Genomic DNA, 21,804 nt, shown 5'->3' on the forward strand with positions numbered 1-21,804 from the left:
TACAGTCCCTCCTTTATGAACCCCTGAGATTTGAGAATATTTTTAGTTACCACCTTTCAAGCCAGGTTCTCAAATCACAAGTTGCATGAATTCAGTGTTGCTTAGTGTCAGAGCGAGGCACGCTGGCTGTGTGGAATACCCCTTCACAGGCAAGCTTCAGGTTGGTTATTTTGGTGGAGTGCAGAGCCCTAAATGGCTCCCTTGTGCATCAATTTGCCTATCTGCACCCAAGCACCAAGCTGTCTTACTGAGAGTAATTTAGTTCAACAGACTTGCAGATATTTTCAGCCAAGATGAAAAAAAACCTCTGCATGTATATAAGGAGGCATTAAATTTAATCTCTGGTTTATGGAAGGCTACTTGCTCCGAATAAAGATGATCTCCTACTTTTCTTCCTTTGGTGATAATGAGTGCTAGAGGGAGGAGGGACTTGGCTAGCAGCAGTTTTCATTATGGTGGTGGTAATATTCTAGAAGAATTTAAGCTTTATATTACAGGAAATGATATATTATAATTAGGATGTTCACACTTCAGAGTAGAATTCAAGTTCAACAGGGATTTCTCTTTCCACCTGCATTTAAAAACCCAGACAATATTAAGGCTTTCAGTGAGCTGGATCTTGTCTGAGAGAGTAATTTGGTTCTTTGTAATAAACTCAAGACCTGGTCATGCAAAGAGCTGTTTCAACGTTGTTTTCCTTATGATTTTATATCAGAGGAATATTGCAGTTGGCTTCTAAGGAGAAACAGTGGTTAAAGGAAGGCACTGGAAGTTTGGGGTTTTTTTTCTTTTGGAATAAGTGGCTTTCCCAGTAAGTTGCACTATGTGAGAAATGGTATCCAGTGAATGTGTGCATTTTGGGGTGTGACTCTGTTACTACATGTAGTAGAGCAACGATTTTAAATGTGTTTTTACAGGCTTCTGTACAAACAGTGCTAGGATTAAAGTCCCTTTTCCTCATTTTCTTCTCAGATTCCTAAATCAGTGTGAGCCATTATTTTTCTTTCTATGCTCAAGTAGCACCCGATAGAAAATGTTCTCTCTCCTGCAGATTGCTCTTGGCTTTTGTCCCCTTGTGATTGAGCTGCAGAGCTTCTGCTGTAGCTCTTGATCCATCACCTACACTGCTGAAAAGGACTGACCTGGTCATAATTTAACCTCCTACATAACACTGATCTCATGACTTCCCTGAATTCCTGTTTTGAGGTAGCTGTGATTGAATACATCTTTTCTAGATAACCAAAACTGCCAGTGATTCAAAACCTCCTGTAATTGTCAGTAAGTTTTTCCATGGGTGGTAAACTCTGCTGTTAAGCTTTATTCCTAGTCTGTGTTTCAGCCACTAACCATTGTACCATTGCAGCACTTCCCTTCGCCTATCAACCACCTTTTTCATGTGATGCAGGTATTTAGAAATGTAAAATTCAGGAACAGAAGGGACCCTGTTGCTAAAATCATGTTTGTTTTTGCAGGCAGCTACATCCCATCTTCTGTTTACAGGCAAATCAAATTATGTCTTTAATTGGTTCCTTTTGCTGCTCTAGAAAAACTCTTTCTAGGACCTTTTTCAACTCATGCTTGAATGTATGCATGACAGGACTTACTTTTTTCCCCGCTATGTGCCTTAATTTAGATAGTGCTGTGTTATCTGCCACCTTTATTTCTTCTGTTTCGTTCGTGAAAGACAGTTTTATCCCCTCTTGGCCTCACAGTACAAAAGCTAGGCGATGCATCTCGTTTCCTTTCACAAAATAGGACAAGAGAAGGAAGAAAGAGTATTCTTCTCTGCCTGTTGTAATTTCAGCTAACCTCTTGCGTGTGGGTGAGAAGACTTCAGCACAGTATTCCAGTGACGTGGTGCTAGGATGATACCCATCTTCCAGAGGTGGTCTAGTTTTCCAGTTGTCTATACCAGTTGTCACATTCCTGCTCTTGCTGTGGTTAGCTAGTTTCACAGCCAGAGCTGTGTGTAAGAAGATTAGGGGATGGGCTAGGTTCTGGGAAAGTGCCTGTAATGTGTGTGTGCTAGGTCAGTAGCTAGCCTCCTCCCAAGTTTAACAGTATTCACCCAGAAATAAAATTTCTGAGCAGTGAAATTAGTCAGTATTGTGGTGACGGGCAGAAGACCAGGCACAGAGGCACTCCTGGCTATACTTGTGTTTAGGGCTCCTGTGTTTAAATACTAAACCAAAGCTTTACTCTGTACCAGCTCTCAGCCAGAGGCCCGGACTGCTGGCTGACTTAGTGATGCTCAGGTCGTTCAGACCTGCTGTGTCCCAGGATAATGTCCCAAACCATATTCTTTTTTGCTTATTTATTACTTAAACACGTTGCTGCATCCACCTTTATCAGGCAATTCAAATCACTAATCATTTTGTCATATTGGTTTTTTGTGAGCCGCAGAGTTAGTAATGACTTGTTCTTTATCCATGTAAAGGCGCTGTGTAATGCCTGGCTAAGGAGCAGTCACTTTGGGGCTCTAGGAAAAACTTCATTTCTTTTCTAATGTGTATTTTGAGACCTGTCTTTTACCAAATCATGTGGCTTGCTGATTTTATGTTAAGCTGGTTTTGCGATGAAAATTGCACACATCATGCAAGTCGAAATGACTGTCAGGAGGCTGTGTATGACAACAAAGGTACTTCTGTCACTCTGACTTTTCACAGAAATGAATTTGTCACTATACAGCATTAAATGACACGAAATTTTCTAGTTCTGTCAGCCATTCAGTTACTTTATTTCAAATGCACCACTGGTCAGTATTTAACTGAATAGCCTACTTGCATTTTAAAGTGGCATGCTGTTAGATGAACTTGGGGGAATCACCCCAGTTCTCTCTAAATTTACATTTAGTGAGAGCCTAGAACGTATGTTTAGATTTACTGAAGACTTGCTTTATTGCTGGTGGGTTAGTGAAGGTGAATGCTGTCAAATGACACAACATATTAATGATGGAAACAATATCGTACATTTTTGAGAAATTCTGTTTATAATTAGGATTACTGGGGAGTTTTATAATGCTTTTTTTCTCTAGCTCCATATTTCTCGCAGTTCTGAGCCAAGGTTTGGGGCACAGCTTGCTAAATATGCGTCTCTGTTTGCAGCTTGAGCTGGACGAGATCCAGCTTTTTCTTATTTCCTTCTTCCCCTTGGCCCTCACCTTTCCCTTCTCAAAGCCAACTCGCCTTCCCCCTCCACCCTTGGATGTGTCAGTAAGGCTTTGCTCAGACACTATGGTCAGGAAACATCCTTTGACTATTAATACAGAAACTCCCAGGCAGTACACTTGAGGAGTGTTTCGAGTGTATTTTCATTTTGAACAGCAAGCTTTTACCAAAAGCTAGTAGAAAGCATCATTAACATGCCTTTCACACTTGGAGGATGTGAAACACTTTTATAGGCTGTCACATATATCACATATACACGCATACATATATATATCCTGTATCATTTATGTGTAAGTGTGTATGTGTAAATGGGGTAAAGCTAAAGCCTTGTAAAGAGTATTCGCTTTTTTCTGCAGTTTGCTTTTGCAGTTTAAATACAGCTTTGCCTTCAGCTTTCTTCAGCAAGAGGAATACTATGCAACCTGGTTATAAAAAGAAACTGTGGAGATTTTTTTTTTTTATTTCTTCTAATATCTGTGTAGAGATTTCTCTGCAAGCTTTCCCTAGCCCAAGGTGGAACTGTTGCTCTGAGAAAGCTTATGGTTTAGTGGTGTGGTGCTGCGTGTAGTGGGGATATGCTTAGCTAGATACATAGCTTTTCATTTACTTGAGTGAAAAATATTTTAATGGCAAAGGCATGCAAGAGTCATCTCACTGTCTTTGTGGGTCGTTCCAGGTAAAAGTCTTCTGTGTGTGTTTTGGTGAAAGCTTTTTGGATGACCTACATCTGACTCCATACAACGTACCCTTGCTCCCTCATTTGCATTTCCACTGAAAGTGCTCTCTGTTGCACAGCGCTCCGAAGGCTTTGAGGCAGAACTGGATTGCTTACGAGTACTGAGCATGCACAATGGCTCTTGTATTAAAGCTTGACACCTATTTATTTGATTAAAATCTTAATAATTTCTCAAGGGCTTCCGGTTCCAAGCATAAACTTGATAATCTAAGGCCCTGTTTTCTGTCCAGAAGTGCAATAGGATGGCTAAAGCTAGATGCAGGCACAGTTGGCTTTTTTGTTCCCTTACAGCACTTTATTTTGTGAAAGGTGTGTAACGCAAAAACTTGTGTTTTATCCTCAGCACCTAGCAGCAGTGGAAGAAAGAAAGATCAAGTCCCTGGTTGCCCTTTTGGTGGAAACGCAGATGAAGAAGCTGGAGATAAAACTTCGCCATTTTGAGGAGTTGGAAACCATTATGGACAGAGAGAAAGAGGCAGTAAGTAGGGGTTTTGGATTAAATCAGTCACTGCAAAGATTTATGTATGCTAACAGCTGGAAAAATAGAAACTTTAATTGTTTGCCACCTTTACACAGATACTTCTCCTTCAGCTAGAATTCATAATTACCCACTACGGTAGCATTTGAGCCCTCTCCTTCTTTATCTAGCATCTTCTCCTTGCCATAAGCAGCAAACTGGTGGTATCCTAGATTTGTTTCCTAATTCCTGCTCCTGTCATCTAAACATGAACGTGGAATTGGTCGTGAGCCTTTATGTAGATCTTATCACATGAATGATATCTGACATGCAAATGGATTTTCCCTGTAAAGAGAGTGAAATGGGTGGAAACCTCACTTCCCTAAGGGAAGGGAAACCAGCTCTGTCTGCCTTTCCTGACCCAGTTTAGACTGGAGACTTGGTTTTAAGCAAGCAGTTCAGGCTTTGTTTGGACAGCATTCTCAGCAGGGGAAAGTCCTCAAAATGAGACGCAGTAGCAGAAGGATACATGCTCAGGAGTAACAGCTTCTGGTTTTGTGATGATGGGTTTGCCTGAGCTGGAGAGAGCAACAGCAGGTTCAGGAGAAGTCAAGGAAGCCAGTATATCAGGAGAGGGAAAAGGTGGTTGCTCAGAGGGACCAGAAAAGTATCAGAAGAAAGCTAAATTGACAGATCTAATGATGAAGTGTGATGAGTAGGAGGAGCTGGGCAAGCTAAGCAAGAAGGTTGTTAGCTTCTCTCCTCTGTCTAGTGAGGCTGTAACCAGGGCACAGGTCTCGATTGAGGTCTAGCCAGCTGAAGGATGTAATGACACTCAGAGAGCATACATACGGTGAGTGCCAAGCAGGATCATATTTATATTGTGGCACTGTTAGTGACATCTGGCTGGAGACTTGTGTATCCCTAAAATCAAGGTGTAACGTGGAAGGGATGCTGTCTCTGCCTCTCAGTGGCTGGATTGCGCATCAGTTACTAAGCATTCTTTCATATATAACACAGCATGCTTCCGGAGCAGCAGTTTCTCCAGCTACTGTAAAGATGACCCAAACTTTCATTTTTATCAGAAAGCAGTCAATTTTTTTTATTTTTCTGTCACCTACCTTGCTCATTTTGGTCAATACATAATTACTCTAGATGGGTTGAAGATGCTGACTCATTATTCTAGGGGTTTTCACATTTACCCTACCATGTGAATTTAATGGAATTTACATCCTCACTTTGGCATTAATCACATTGATAGAGTTTGACAAACTGTGGTCTTTTGTTGTAGCAGAATGTCAGCAAGAATTTCTCAATTGCTCAGCATCCTCAACCATTTCAGTGTGGCGTTTGCCTCTGACACTGATTGGCAGCTTAAGAAATGGACCTAACTATTTTGAAAAGGTTCTCTGTGGGTTCCTTTCTTTCGGGGTTATATTCTATTAGTGACAGGGTTGGGTTTGGTTTTTTTTCATTTTGAGGCATATGACATTTTCCTTTTTTAAAATGTGCATACAAATTTTTCCCTTGGCTTCCTGATAGTTATATTTGGTCTTTTCACCTGTCATTGTGGATATGTAGTGGAATAGTTAAAGCAAAAAAATTCCTTAGTGGTGTTGCACACTATGCTTATTTCCTTATTTGCTGCACTGGCTTTTTCTTATAGTAAAAGTAAGGCGATTCTAAGTGCTGAAAGAAATCTGTGCTGCAGACCGGAGGGTGTTAGATTTTAGGCAAAACACATTTACTTCAGGGTTTAAACTGAAGTCATTTCAGTGCTGCCAACTCTGTGTGTAAGAAGGGATCCTGGTGGTAGGAGCCTTGTTGACCCAGAATTTATAATAGCATGTGAATGCCTCCTTCACTGTTTCTGTTTAGGGAAGAGTTACTTGCTGGGGATGAAATTGTAGTACAATGATTGTTATTGTATGGGTATACATTAAGCACTTGTAATAGCCCCTTTTAATTGTGAATCACTTTGCAACAGTGCAAAAACACACTGTTGCAAATTTGAAGATTGTCAAGAGTGTTGTATTCCTGACTTGCGTACCTAAAAATTTGGCTGATCTCATGAATCAGGTTGTGTGGGAAGATTGTGTGGCAAACTGATAGGTGCTGCTCTTCATTAAGGTGCCTGAGATCCACTGCAGGTATAGCTGAGTTTTGAGAGTTGAAGAGCAAGTGCAAATTACTGATAGACAGCCCACCAGAAAATGTGTTACTACCAGTTGTCTTAATGCTAATCTAGGGGTAAACCTGCAGGCTGTGACTGTAAACCCACTTCAGAAATGGCTACAAGAAATGCAAGAACCTAGTACAGAACCAGGTGTTTTGGGCTCTGCATCAGTTTTAAGACCAACTTGTGTTTATGTTTCTTTTTCCTCTGTCCAACTGTCTTTTCTCATCCTGAGGCAACGGAATGTGTAGAAGGGAAGTTTTCACTGGTTTTCCTAAGCACAAGTTGTATCTTCAGGCACTGGATGCTCTTTGGAGAAACTTGTAAAGACCTTTTTTTTTTTTTCTTTTAAACTGTAGCAAGATAGGGTACCATAAAGAGAACAAAGCAGGAATACAAAAGAGTATAAAAGGAATATAAAAAGTGTGGTGTAGCCGTACTTCTTGCCTGAGCCTTTGTTATGGGTCATTTGCAGTAATTCTTCTCTGAACTGCCTGCCACCTACTGAATGTGTTTCCACACATGCACAATTACACCATTGGTGTACATGCCTCTTCATTTTATCAAGTTCTTCCCGCTAACGTATCAGATTGGTCAAGGAAAAAGGAGTCACTGCAGCATGAATAATCACATTGTAGTCCCTACATGCAGAAAACCAGCCCCCAACAAGGAGTATGTATTATTCATGAGGCTCTGTCCCCATCTGGTTCTGTTGGTGAATGTGTGCTCTGTGGTATTCTCTTTTCATCCGTGCTTTGTCAGCAGTCAAACTGCTAGCACAAAGTATTGATGGAGCTTTGGGATTTCTGGAGAACTTCTGCTAGGTGGAAGTCTCCTTGGCAACTTGCTTTTCAGATAAATTCATGGAATATTTCTTAAAACACTCATTCAATATCTGTGAACTAGTCACGCAAATCCATGTGTCCAATTGCTTTAGAGCAATAGATGTAGAAAAGTGTGTTATGATTTCTTAAATAAGTCAAACATATACTTTCTTAACCAGGACAGTGATCGATCATCTAAATCCCCAGTAGTAAGAAATATTTTCCATAGCTTTTTTATCTTTTCATTTTGGGCTTGCTTACTCTCTACGTGGCTTCATAATTAAACAAAGTAGCCTGTTTTATGTTAATTGACCTAAATTACATGAGTTTGTTTTTACATAATACTCCTCTTAATAGTGCAAATCATTGCTGTCTGGCTATCGTGATGTCCAAGTCTTACACTTAAAGATACGGAGTAGGATCCTGCCTGTGATCACCAAGCTCGTGCTAGTGCACACATGTTCTACTTTGGTTTTGCCTGAGAAAATCTCTTTAGTTTCCTGTTTCCCTTCATTCTGACATGCAGGAGATTGAGAGAAAAACATACAGTCTCTTCTAGAATTGTGTTACAGCTGAATGCTCTGCACAGTACTCATTGAGCGATGTGTTGTATTACTGAGAGATTCTTTAGGACAAAACAAGGGGAGTTCAGCTGTTCTACCTGGAGGATGGCCTGATCCTTTACCAAAACCTGCTGCAAATCGGACAGCTGTATCAAGAGGATAGTGTTTGATTTGCAGAAACAGCTTTTAAATGTGTAGTTCTTAACTTCACTTTGTCTTTTCTTTTCCCCTATTTTTGACATAGCTAGAGCAGCAGAGGCAACAATTGCTGACAGAACGCCAGAATTTTCACATGGAACAGCTGAAATATGCTGAATTAAGGGCTCGTCAGCAAATGGAGCAGCAGCACAGTCAAAATCCACAGCAGTCACACCAGCACTCCGGTGGGCCTGGGATGAACCCCCTTGGGGCACCAGCACATCCAGGCTTACTGCCTCATCAGCAGCCTCCGCCATACCCTATGATGCACCACCAAATGCCACCACCTCACCCACCACAGCCAGGTAAGAGCTGGAAGGAGAAAATCCCCTTAACGCTAATCACCCTTCAGAACAGATTAAAACCAGAGGGAAGAGGTAGTGCCAGGTAAACTTGCACAAGGTGTAATGGATGGTCTGTGTTACGTAGTGGTTTATAATGGTGCTTCTTATCAAACAGAAGCAGCTTGCTAGAAAGATGAGCTTTGCTTGGACTGCAGCTTTGTTTTATAGCTTTTGCCTCTACCAGATGTGGAGATGCAGTTTTGGGAGGGGAGTATCTTATGTATGTGGATACCCAAAAAGAAGATACAAAAGAGAGAGCCAGACTTTTCTCAGTAGTATCCAGTGACAGGGCAAAAGGGAGTGGGCACAAACTAAAACACAGGAAATTTCATCTGGACACAGAAAAATACTTTTTTTTTTTATTTTTATTTTTATTTTCCTGTGAGGGTCATCAAACCCTGGAACAAGTTGCCCAGTAAGGCTGTGGAGTCTCCATCCTTGGAGACAGTCACACCAAGCTCTAAAGTTTAAAAACAGAGCTGCCACTAAGTATGATTTTCACATTGCTTTAGCTTGTTTGTATTTCCTTGGACATTTTTTTATGCCTAGAGATCTCTGCTCCTTCAGAAACAATCATTGCCTCAAATTCTCCAGTTTGTGACACACCTAACTGTATAAAAGAACACAGAGGAGAGGACTGGGAGGAGAAGCAGAGGCAGGAAGCTCCATAAGCAGTTTCCTTTGGCAGGACACCTGATTCTGATATGCTCCTGTGCCTTACTGGGGGATTTGCTTCTGACTTCTGCCTGCTTCAGTTGAGCTTGATGCCAGATGAGTGTCACAGAACCGTGTTGGTCAGAAGAGTCACTTGAAAATCTTCAGGGCAAGGCCAGCTGGATCAGGTTGCTCAGGGATTTGTCTGTTTGAGGTTTGGATATCTCCAAGGGTGGAGATATTCCTAATATCAAAGGATGGAGAAATTAGGTGCCTCACCTCAGGAGGAGGAGCATCCACTGGGCATAAAACATATTATTGCCATCTATTCAGAACAACTATTTGTGCTGAATGTCAAAACTAACAGCCCTACTGTTAAGTACCTTAAGTTGCTAACAGTATTTGCAGTCTCAGCTTTAAACCATTTTACTGTTAAAAGGGATTAAGACTACCAAATGTTGTACTTCTGCTGTGAAGATGTTTATGGGAATTGGAATTGAAGGCTTTACTACACTTGCTGAATGTTGTTGAAATGATCATTTAAAATAGAATAGAACTATCTGGCCTGTAGTAACCTGATGGTCTGACTAGACCGCAGTGAAGGAGAAGAGCTTTTGTCAATTTTCAGCTGCTTGACCACGAACCATTCTAAAAAGACACGATTGGTTATTAGCTAAAAATATTTGGGAAGATCTTGCGTAGGCTGCTGCTGAAGGAGCTGAAAAGTTTTGGGGTATCATAATCATAAATGTGACATGGCAACAGAAAACCTGCAGGAGCTTGAGTTTTCATCTTGGGGAATGGCCTGTGTTAAGCATGGTTTGGAAAAGAGTAAAAGTGCATAATAAACTAGCAGGATTTGCAGAACACCATGAAAGTGTGAAGCATCTAATCCAGCTGGGTGAATCTTCGCGGTTGTAAAACTTGATTCAGTCAACAGATGCAGAGTAGTATTCATTGGAGAGGAAGGTAAGAGTTAGTTATCTTGTGATTCAGGTGCCTAAGCTAACTATCTTTTAAAAAGATCAGTTAGTGAGTTCCTGGGTTCGTTATGCACTTGTGGACAAAAAGTTAAGGCTGATAGTGTTTTGGGAGCTGTTTTGTTTTTTTGCTAAAATTGAATTGGGAGTGTGATAATATATGGTTTGGGTTTTAGATTCAAATAATATTGTAGCTCAATTTGTCTATTATATGCTGTATTGACAACTCAGCACTATTCACTTAGTAGAATGGAGAGACGTTCTGTGAAATGGAAAAATGGCAAATTGAAAACAGATTAAAGGGGGGAATCATTGCATATCATTAGGCTAGCTCTTACTTACAAGCTGCTATTGAGAGTGAAAATGTAACAAGATTAAATGCATTGTTGTATTCACTGGGGGACTAATAAAACTTGATTTCTAATGTATTCACATCCTTGGTTCACATAATATCTTATTACTTCAGCCCCATCATAATCATCCAGGCCCTCAATATCCCCAGTGATCCCTTTCAGTGTGTATTGTGGGGAGTGTGGTACCATGTTAATTAGTCAGTACATCTCTTTTTCAAATTTGATTAAAGTTTGTCAATAAATTGACTTCACCACCACCACCCCTCCTGTTGGAGTGCAGGAAATTGATGGATGAGGCACAGCGCTTCTGGCTCCCGCAGTGGTGAAGCACGTGGTGCTGTCTCATGCCATACAGATACAGGACTAGGATCTTCCTTTTACCTACTCTGACAGTTTGCTGGTTTGATATTTTTGGGAAGGTGCGAATTCAGAAGCCCTTTGAGAGCTTGAAAGCAAACCCTCAGCTGCTTCTACCATATCCCAACTGACCTTGTCTAGAAAGCAGAATACTCTCTCTTCCTCAGGCTCTTCAGTGGAAGCTTGTTACAAATGCTTGGGAAGTCCACAAGTGCCAAAGCTCTTTGGCTTCACAGTGGAGCTTTGTATAACTTGAGGGCAAGGAGGGAAAACGGCGTAGTTCACTCTTCCCTCGAGTGCGTTCAACACTTCAGCTCTGTGGCAGTTCTGGGCACGTATGTGTAAATAGTAATTTAAGGATCCTTTTGTCCCCAGAGATAGTGACTCACAAATTGACCTGATTTTCTGTTTAGGTAGTTTAAGATGCCCAGAGTTTGACTTTCCTTGACAAATCAGTACATCATCGCAGAGAAAATCTCTGCTGGAGTGCAGCACTCTCCAGAAATCTTACTGACATGCTGAAGTGGCCAGCAGTTGCATTTTGTGTACGCACACCCTGTGTATTATATTATCTCATCACATTGGTCGTGCTGAATCTGTGTTAAATACTGTAGAGCTTGTATTGTATCCTACATATTTTGACATTTTTAGGGCAATTGTGGTGCATTTATTGGACTTGTAAGTCTTGGCGCATTAATAGTCCCATGTTTTCAGGACAGACGAGTACATGCATAGATCAGTAGCAATTTTTGCTGTTCAGTTGCTAATTTGAGATCCTCTGAAATAAACTGGTGAACTTCACCTTAACGACCACACATCTCTAAGTTCCCTCACTGTGTGTCTGCCCACGAGCCTCCTGCAGTCTTGGTGGTGAGGCCAAAATTTGGAGGCTGTAGGGAGAGGAATTTAACCCTTCTAGGGAGGGCTCATATACACTTGCAGATGAAGTCTGAAAGCTTTTCTTTTTGCTGCTCTTAGTCCTGTAGATGAATATCTGAGTTCAGAGCTGGTGGTGTAGAGCTTCCCAGTGCAGAGCTCGCCATGCTTTTGTAAGAAGAAGGAGCAGTTTCCTAACCTGAGTTCTCAGCTTCTCTCCAATAACAACCTTCTGTCCCCAAGGTGGCCAGTTTCAAGAAACCTCTGTGATGAGTACCATGGTGTAATTCTTCATTCAGGTATAAAGATGTTATTGGAGACTTAGACAAGTTGCTGCCTGCTGGTCTGACAGCTCTGCAGGAAGAACTGACCCATTCAGTTTGCGTTAGAGGAAAAAAATCCCAAAACGACTTAGCAGTAACTGAGAAGCACCAGTGGGCAACCTTCCAAAACAGCCCTGAGGGGAAGCTGGAGATGGAAAAACCCTGCACAATATCCTGTTCAGCTGCATGGTTTTAATTCCAGACTTTACCTTGGTTTTCAGTGATGTTTTCAAACAGGTTTCAGACCTTAATAGTGACTAAAAGTGTAACTGTTGGTTCAGTAGACCGTGAAAAAAATGCTAAGTCGGATGTCTTTAAAGTGATTGACAAAAGCTGAAGAGATTGTAGGAAACAACGTGATGAAAGGATCTGAAAAGGCATTTATAAATAGAAGAAAAAAAAATTCCTGCTATGGTTTTTTTGGATTCACAGGCAGAAGCAGTTAAGCCAAATCTCTTAACTAAAAGCTACAGTGAAGCTTTAGGAAAATGTTCTTTAGCTTAGATGTCAGTCTCTGGAAACAGCTGGTGAACATCTCCAGCTGGTAAACATCTCCAGCCGAGTGTCAGTCTTTGCAGTGTGCTGCTTTTCATTGTCGTGGCCCTGTCTGGTTCTGCTGGACCGTAGAATTCACTGGGCCCTGCTGAAGAGCTGGAATCAGTCCAGAGGCCAGTGCCCACAGGTGGGTTCGGTGAAAGAGAAACCAAGGCGAGTCAGGAGAGCTCCTCCAGAGAGGGGAGAGCTGTTGCTGAATTCCACATAAAGAGAAATTTTTACAGCGGACAGTGTACAACACGCAGCCTGAGAGGCTTTTGCTGCTTCTCCCTGGGCTTTTCTTTCTGGGTCTGGGTTAACTGTCCTTTTGCTAGTCGGCAAGCAACATGGCTTGATGGTTAAAGCTTTGAGTTTAAAGACTTGAAATAGGACTCTCTTACCGCTTTGCTGTGACGTGATGTCTGCCTCTCCAGTGCGAGCCTGTGCTCCAAGTTTGGCTGCTGACAGTTTGTCCTTTGGTGCTTGGGTGTGATGAGGTTCTGGTCACCTCAGTGTCCAAGAAGTGTGTTGGTGTTCTCTGGCACAGGCGCTGATTTCAGACAAGTCCCATTACAAGTTCCTTTCCCACATTTTTTTACTTTACCTTCATTTTGACTGAACTTATTTTGCTCGCTTCTTTCCCCTGCAATAAAGACTTTTAAAATAGAAAAATAAAATTGGGTTCCAACTTCACTGTGAAAAGCTGTACCTTTTAATTATAATGGAAAATAAAATTCCCAATTTCTTCCTGTCTTACCAGCCGTGCTGCTGGTTGTGTCATTTGAAGCACATTATTGATTTCTCTATGTGCACTGTGCTTGTTACCTGTGAAATGAGAAGTGCCTTGTACTAGTGATACTGGTGGGGTGTAACATGAGAACCTTCTTGAAATTCTTGGAGGAAGAAATATGTATTAATAGCTGTCATTAATTAACTCTTCAGGGGGGGAATTTTCAGCTAGTAAATAATTTCTGACCCAAAGTACAAATGGAATAAGGAGGTAAGGATACGCTTTCCACTACGACTGGATGAGTAACTTTAATAACCTCCCCCCCCAATATATTTTGCATAATTTTCTATCGATGGTTGAAGTATTCACAATAATGCTTTGTAAGTAATTTTGTGGTTTTTCAAGTAAGTGTTGTGCATTTCATTGTTTAAAACTCGTGGTTTTAAGTTGAGCTACTGGATGCTATTTACTTACTTATTGGGCTGATTACAGTTCCAGAATTTTTTGGTACACACAAGGATTTTGGGTTCACTTCCTTTTGGTAAATATTTACTAAGAACTGTCAGTGCTTACTTTTTATCCATCGTATGTAATGAGCTTGCTGGCAGAAGCCATGCAGGGAGTAGTCAGATAAAAGTAAAGTTATAAGGGTGGTAACCGGGTTTGCAGAATTCATCCACAGTGCAGTAATTTCTGTGTAGTTGTGGGTTTGCAAGATGTTTTGGTGGTTGGTGATACAGAAACAGTAAAGCCACGCTGGGTTCCCTCCACTATATTCTTGACTGTATGAGAACCTGGCCAGGCAAGAGACATTATGGGCTGGAGTATTTGAATCAAGAGTCAACTATGGGACAGAATTTCTACCAGAGACTCTGGATGATGTTTTAGTGACTTGCACTGTGCTGTCGTCTTAACATCTGCAGAGCTTCTTCAGTAAGTCTGAGCAGCTCCCTACGAGAATGTATTATTGAAGATGCATTAATATTTGAAGGTTACTGGTGCTGCCCTGCAGAACGGTTGTCCTTGCTGGCATGACACACTAAGCAGCTTCTTGACAAAGTATCTTGTATCGTGCGTGCGTTGTAGAAAAATAACAGCAAGGTGTTGTGGCTGTCGGGGCCCCACGAGCCGGGCAGGGTGCACCTTGGTGTTGTGTAGCTGCCTCCGTCATCAGCACTGGGTGAATCGTGCCAGAGGGATGTGACAGAAATGCAACACGCAAGTGAAGCAGAAATTCTGCCTCTCCCTCCGAGATGCGATGCTAAACGAGTTATTGTGGTTAATTATTCACCATTGGTGGGTATGGGATTGTCTGCTGCAGTGCGTGTGGGGAGAGAACGTGCCGAAGGAAGGGACGTGTCTGGGAGGTGGGTTACAAGTACAGATTGCTGGGTTTTCTGCAAACCATTCCTGGTGGGCAGGAGCGCATCATGCGGCGCTGCGGAGCCGCCCTGCAGCAGAGCCGGCGGGCATTCCCCGGAGCAGTGCTCTGCTCTTCTTCCCCTACCAGAAACAATTCAGTAGTAGGAGGGCGAGATTGCAGCGAGGCACGTCCCCTATGGAGATCAGAGGGACGTCAGAGCACAGCCTGCTTTGCTCCCTTCCACAATCCTGGCTGCCAAAGGAGAGCCTCCCTTCACACAGCGCTGGCTGCGTTTGCAGCTTTTTCTCTTTGAATGGTAAATGGGGAGAGGTGTGCAGGAGGGTTTGAATCGCCTCCAAGCTTTGTGCATCATGCCCCGTCATCTGCTACAGTGAAACGAAAAATACTAAAACTGCTTACCACTCCAGTGCCCCTCAAGTAGCTGATTTAATAGAGGTAGAGGCTTTTTTAATAGAGATAAATACCTTGGAGATCCTTTAAAAACTGTTCCTCATCCGTTTCCCTGTAATGTGAATCTGCAGTTGGCACTTTACTAATAGTGGAGTGCTTCAGAGCATGCAATAGAAAATGTCTACAATCTCTAACATGTAAAGGATTTTTTTTTTAGTCTGCTAAATCTCATTTTATTGAACCTTTTGGCTTTATCTCTTACTGCGTCTGCTGTTTTTAAGCTCTCCCCCTTATATAGGTCACACTTCCACATTTTATGCTTGAGCCGCTGTCTTGAAGTGGTATCACTTGTAAAATGAAGAGAAAAAAAAAAAGGTACCATCTCTATAGAAGTAGGGCTTCATTTTTGACATAGTCGTAGTAGCAATTTCCCCTTGCTTAATCCCAGTTTGGTTGGGTATTGCTTGGGTACTGCTCAACTTCAGCATTTTGAAGTTCGGGTATGTGATAGGATTGTTCCTGTGCAAGTCGCCTAAGCTAATTTTAAGATAAAATTGTTGCATACCATGTCAGGAAGGCAAAAAATGGGCAGCCAGCCAACCCTGTCCTTTAAACACAGAGGAGCTTCTCAGCTTAGAGGCATCTTCAGAAAAACTGCAGTGCTGCTTATTTTTAAATGCCCAAGATTTGAGAGGGAAAAAAGCTCTACAGACTCCCTGGTCCGGGGAGGAGGGTGCTTCCCAACGAGCATCATTATGAGATTCAGAGTCATGACACACTTCAAATTTATGAAGAAACAAATGTATTTGAAGTTGATTTAACTTCTGTTTAGTGGTGATTTTAGCTTGACTGGTTGATTTGAAATATAAAACGTAGTCCTTGAATCTTTGCATTACTGCAGGTCTGACACTCTCTCACTGAAGGAATGCTTGCCCAGTGTTAGTGCTGAAGACCTCATGTGAAGCTGCTCAGTGTGTAGCAAGTCTGTTACAGTTTCAGGTGTTTCAGAAGAGGTTTTCAAAATATTAATCACTTCATTAGTGCGGGGAGAATCTTGTAGGCATGTGGTGTTAGAAGGAAGATGTCCAAATCATGCTTGGAGAGGTGGAGGCTCCTGTCAAGCAGCAGCTCCCAGGCTGGGGATTCCTCCATTCCCAGCTTTCCTGCTCTTCCCAAACACAACAGCATTGTTCCAGTTTTTACATTTTTACTTTCTGATCAACCTTAATTTTGCCAGTGAACAACATCCCTCATAACTCTGAATATCTTCTCTCTCCCTTTTGCTACAAAGCCCTCTACGTCTTTGAGCAGTGTTTTTTCTCCAGTTTTGGCAAGGTCTTTCCTTAAAAGTTTGATTTGCCCTGTACCTGCTTCTGCCAGTCTGCCTTAACTTCTGCATGCATGAAGCTGCCATTGTTTTGGGTTTCCTTTGCAGGGAGGGGTTGAAAATACAGGAGTTCATGAAAAAATAAAAGATCTACTCAAGCCAGAGTTCTTAAGAGAATAATAATGTGGTGTTGATGTACCAAGTGGCTGCTCTTCTTGTGCCTCTCGGAGCACAACACTGGAGTCAAAGCATGGAAGGAGTGTGAGGATGAGGACGTAGGAGGAAGCAGTGCTCATCTCACTTGGGTGAGCTAATCTAGATCCAGACACATTTTCCAATGCTGAAGCTCAGTATGCCAGCTTCATTGCTGTGTTCTTTGGCAAACTTGGCTTTCACGGGTAGGTTGTGAGTGCGTGTGTGTGTGCTGGCTCAGCCCAGAGGTTCACATCACTGGTTTTGGTCTGATGGATAGCAAATGCTTTGTGAGGACTGTAAATGCAGGTAAACCTTCCACAGTCATAGTCCTCGAGCGTTTTGGTTGTTAGGGTCTGCTTTGAACTGGGGTGTTCAGAGCCACCGATAGACCTGCCCCCTGCAAATCTGTGTTAGCGTGTTCCTCTGTGTAACTAACTCCTGTGAAAGGGGATTTTTAATCCGGCAGCATAAGAATCGCTGTGGCCACCTTTAATTCTGTTTTCAAGGAAATAAAGGCTTCCTCTTTGCTTTTCCCATACCTCTTATGATCTTAGCCATGTAATAGGCTGTCATCCAGCTGTCATCCCTTCCCCCATACAGACTTTCTCCCAAGTACCCTGATGGGCATTGGTTGTGTACGCCTCAGTCTGCTTCTCTGTTAAATATTGAGTCCATTAGAAGACTTCAAATGGACCAGGAATGTGCAGCCTATCAGTGCAGTGAGGCAGAGGCTCAAATTTCCCCTTTGCCTATGAAGCAAATCCAACCTGTCTTGTGGTTTGGGCTCTAAGGAATAGACTGTATTTACAAAAGCAGCCACTGAATATACAAGTTGCTCTTGGAGGACTTCTTGCACAGGTAAATGGAGCAGAATAATACAAATTTTTCCTGGAAAGTAACTACTTTGAAGTTGTCAGGACATTTCATAACTGAAGAGAACAGGGTAGCACTTGCTGAAGTGGCCAGATAAGTCCCCTTTTCTTCTGTGCAGACTGAGATTGCTGGTGATGCGGGATTTTTTATTTTTTTTCGCGTTTGTGGTTTTTTTAATACTTCACCCAGAATTTCCAGCAACTGAAATTCAAGCTGCTGTAACTGCAGTGCCACGGGTCATCACGTAACATTGGGCACGTGAGAAGTTCCCACATCTGTCTGCTGCAAATCGGGGAAAATCCCCAACTTGTGGAGTTTGACCCAGCTGCCCTCGTGCAGCCGTGTACTCCCAACTGGCCCTGCCTCAGAGCTGATCCGTTCGGGCTGAGAACCCAGGCTGGTTTCAGCAGTTTCCTAGAAGCTCAGCACTAGCGCAGAACCAATTACAGGGGCTGTTGGCAAACCCAACAGCGTTTTGCCTCTTGGACAGCACTGGTCCTGTAGCACTCAGCCCACTTCTAGTATTAATAGATTATGATGTCTTTAAGTCTCAGCCTCTGCCTGGCTGTTGCTTTTGGTGACAGCATTCTCGTGTTGCCTGTCGTGCCCTTTCTGCCCACTCCTCATCTCGGAGTGAGCTGGACCAAAACAGATGCACAGATGCCAGCAGCAGTAAATTCATGCCGTGTCTGCTTAAATCTTCCATTATCTGCGTATTATCTGTGGATACGCTTGAGGGCAGGGCTGCCATTCAGCAGGGCTGAGGCAGGCTGGAGGAAGGGGCTGACAGAAGCCTTGTGAAATTCCACAAGGATAAACGCAAAAGTCCTGTACCTGGGAGGACTAACCCTTTTGGCCCTGTGGGTCCTGGTGGGCAGCAAAGCCAAGCGTGAGCTGAGGGAGACCAGCAGCATCCCAGGCTGCACGAACAGGAGCACAGGCAGCAGGTTTTGAGGGATGTGATTGTCCCCCTGCTGCTCAGCAGTTGTTAGACCACATCTGGAGGGTTGGTACAAGCAAGGCATCGATGAAACTGGAGTGAGTTCAAGCAGAGAGCCACTAAATATGGTCCAAGGGCCTGAGCACTTTTCCTACAGAGAGGCTGAGGGAACTGGGCTTGTTTGTCCTGGAAAGGAGGTGGCTGTGGAGGGACCTACCAGCAATACCCAGAAGGAGGTCATCCAGAAGACAGGGAGGCTCTTCTCTAAGAGAAAGAGACATAAGCTGGAACTCGAGAGTTTTGACTGGGTATAAGGAGGTCAAGAACCGAAAGAGATTGTACAGGGAGGTGGTGCAGTCTCCATTCCTGGCATGTTTGGAGATCAGTCAGGTCTTGACAAAGCCTTGAGCAACCTGGTCTGACCTCAGAGCTGACCCTGCTTTGAGACCTCCCGAGGTCCCTTCCAACCCCAGTTATTCTGTGACAGAGATAACTTCAGTCCTCCCACAGCCTGTTGCTGCTGAGGCGAAGGTGAATGGGCCACGCTGAGGAACATCCAGCTCAGCTTGTCTGCAAAAGAGAAACTGGTCACTGGAGCTCATGTGTACAGAACGTGGTCACCTTGAGTTACCCACAAAAGCATGCCATGCACTTTTAGGAGATGTCCCACCTTTTCTTTCTTCTTTAGGCTGTTGACTGGAGGCGTAAGGGGTTCCAAAGGGCTTCTTCAAAACCACCTCTTCACCATGGCCAAAGCAGAAAATATTTTGTTAATACTGGGAACAAAAGAGGGCATTAAGGGTGAAATGTACACAGCTTTTCTGGTTTGGTGCTGCTCTTTAATATACAGGGATGGAAATGCCATGATGTGCACTGCAGGCCACTGATCAGCGATGGAGTGTGTCCAGGAATAAATTTCCAGAGTTCTTTTTCCTTTGTAAACATTAGAGAAATCTGATGGTTTCTGTAGAGCTTCATATCTGCTGCTTGCAGCTGTGCTAGTCATGTTCCTGGAACAAGCAGCATCAGGTGGCTCATGGACCTCTTGTGTGACCAGGAGCTCCTCTATTTTGTTTTCATGGTTTGATGCTTCAGACTCCCTGTAAATTTAAGGTGGTTCAGCACCTCTGCCACAGATCTCCAGGACTGTATGAAGCCAGTGAGAGAGAGCGAGCATGAGAGCCCTCAGGCAGAGGTATCTGTACAGGCATCAAGTACTGACAGCTCCCAAAGAGCAGAGTTTGCTTCTGATGTCCAGAGTTATTTTAAAATGTAGATTATTATTCTCTTAGGTCATAAATTGCCAAGCATTCAGGCACAGACCAGCCCACTGATTCATCTCTGAGGCTGCTCTGTCTCGTATCAGCTTGGAATTGCTGGTGGGCCCGTATGGTCCCACCTCTGGCCAGAGGGTGCTTGCTAAGAGCTGTAACCCACCTGTTTCAGGCAGTAGCTTGTGAGACAGTGCCATTTCCTGACACCCTAGAAAATGGAAGTAACAGTTATCAATAAAATATTCCTCAAAGCTCTTGCTCTGATGCTGAACATAAGTGAGAGTTAATAGTGTTTGTGCTGAGGCATTGACTCGGTCCCAAATCCAGAGCTCCCACTTTCTTGGCTTTAACAGCCAGTGTGGCTGTGATGCTTTTTATGTACGTTCAGAACCTTTTCTTTTTTTTGTTCGGGGGTTCTGTCATCACACTTTATTTCATATAATTCCCTGGGGTTTGGGGTGGAATGAGCTCTTCTGAAGGAAGCCTTTACAATCCATGCCTAATAGCTGCTTTTCTAACTAAAATACTGTACCTTTATGTAAGTGTGTAAAAGTAAATGTAATTTGGATTATGCAAAATAATCTCTTCAAATGAGGTTTTAAAACGTCAATCAGCAAGTTGTAGGTATCCAAAGCTGGATGATTCTAACAGTTCCTTTATGCGGCTAAAAAATAAAGGGTCTCTTACTGAGCTGATATGGAAGGAAGACATATTGGAACCCTCCTCACATCAGAACAGGGTTTTTAATAGCAGAAGTTTCTGCAGGGTGCAATTTTTAACTGTATGATTTCAGTTCTCCCATTAAATTAATCCATTAGGCTTTGTGGCAGCCCTCTTTCATCAGGTGCTCTAACTTTGATGCCTTGTTATTCTGGTGCAATTTGTTTCCCGCGCCTTCGTTTAGATTGCTGTCAAATGTCTTTTTAGTGGGGATTCACTGAAAATGTTGGGTTTTGACTGCGAGTGTGACCTTCAGCTTGGTTCTTGTGCTGATGTTTTTGAGAGATGACACACGGCTCTTCCTGAAGGAAGTGTGTTGACTTTGGGGAGATGAAAAGGCATTTCCTTTGGTGTTTGGAGCATGTGTGGAGTTGGCTGTTGTGCATAAGCTTTTTTTTTTCCCCTCACTGCTCAGAAAACAGCTAGACCCTGTTTTTCTCTTCTTGATTGCCTTCCCGTGTGTCTCATGATCATGTCTCTTCACTGCTCTCGCAGGTCAGATGCCGGGGCCTGGTTCGATGATGCCTGGACAGCCCATGCCAGGCCGGATGATGCCCAGTGTGTCAGCCAACATCCATCCAGCCAGCAGTGGTCCCCCTCCACCCGGCATGTCACCCATGTCAGGAAATCTTATTGGACCTCGTGTTCCTCTAGCAGCTCCAAATGGCATGTGTAAGTAGATCTGCAGCAGAAAACGTTTTGAATATACCTGGCGTGCCTTTTCTGTCGCTTGCCTTGGTGGTGGAAAAGTTATTGTAGTTGAAACCTTTATCTGCTGCAGGAACAATAGGGTCTGTGCACATTGGCAGGCAAAGACCAGTGCGTGCCAGAGGTGTGCTTGAAGCTTTAAGTGTTTGTCTCCCCTCTAGGCATCCAAACGTAGTCCACTGTCCTTTATTTGTAACATCTGTTATTTATAATGACGCTAAGGCTCTGTGGTCATCATCAAAAACCTCTCCTGCCTTAGTCTGGAAGAATGCTCAGTAGAGGTGCAGAAGTTATAGCTAAATCCTTAAATAGTGGAGGTCAGAATATAATTCAGTTCAACAGTGCCTTATAGAAAACTTAACACCATGAAATTAAAAGGAGGAAGTTTTAATTAGGAAGAAGCAGACGTATATTGGGAATGTTCCTTACAGGGTATAAATACCTACACCTCCAAAAGTTAAGTTGATTTATGCCAGCCAAAAAAAGTAAGCAGCTGAAGTCAGTAGCCCCTGTGTGGGTGTTAATGTGAATGAAGGCGAGAGTGTGACCAAACCCAGAAAGCCAAAGAAAAGCTGGCCTGGCTGGTCATTAATTCCTCAGTAAATCTGTCTATATTAGGTGCAGCCTGGGACAAGCTGCTGGTCTGCTTCAGCGCAGCAGTCTTACCCCCAAAAAATGTTACGTAGCCTGTCACTGGCCAGGCAGAAATTGTGATCGCTTG

The 21,804-nt window shown here is 43.0% G+C and overlaps 1 protein-coding gene across 4 annotated transcripts in view; it reads left to right on the forward strand.

Annotated features, from left to right (window-relative positions):
- SMARCC1 (SWI/SNF related BAF chromatin remodeling complex subunit C1) overlaps positions 1–21,804 on the forward strand; it is a 93,023-nt gene that overhangs the window by 68,277 nt on the left and 2,942 nt on the right. For all 4 annotated transcript variants that reach the window (XM_074901041.1, XM_074901040.1, XM_074901039.1 and 1 more), the window contains exons 25-27: positions 4,247–4,381; positions 8,168–8,426; positions 20,871–21,047. In XM_074901041.1, coding sequence (XP_074757142.1) covers positions 4,247–4,381; positions 8,168–8,426; positions 20,871–21,047 — 571 coding nt within the window. The remainder of the gene's footprint in view (positions 1–4,246; positions 4,382–8,167; positions 8,427–20,870; positions 21,048–21,804) is intronic.

The sequence above is a fragment of the Athene noctua genome, chromosome 2, assembly GCF_965140245.1.
Source record: "Athene noctua chromosome 2, bAthNoc1.hap1.1, whole genome shotgun sequence".
Lineage (NCBI taxonomy): Eukaryota > Metazoa > Chordata > Aves > Strigiformes > Strigidae > Athene > Athene noctua.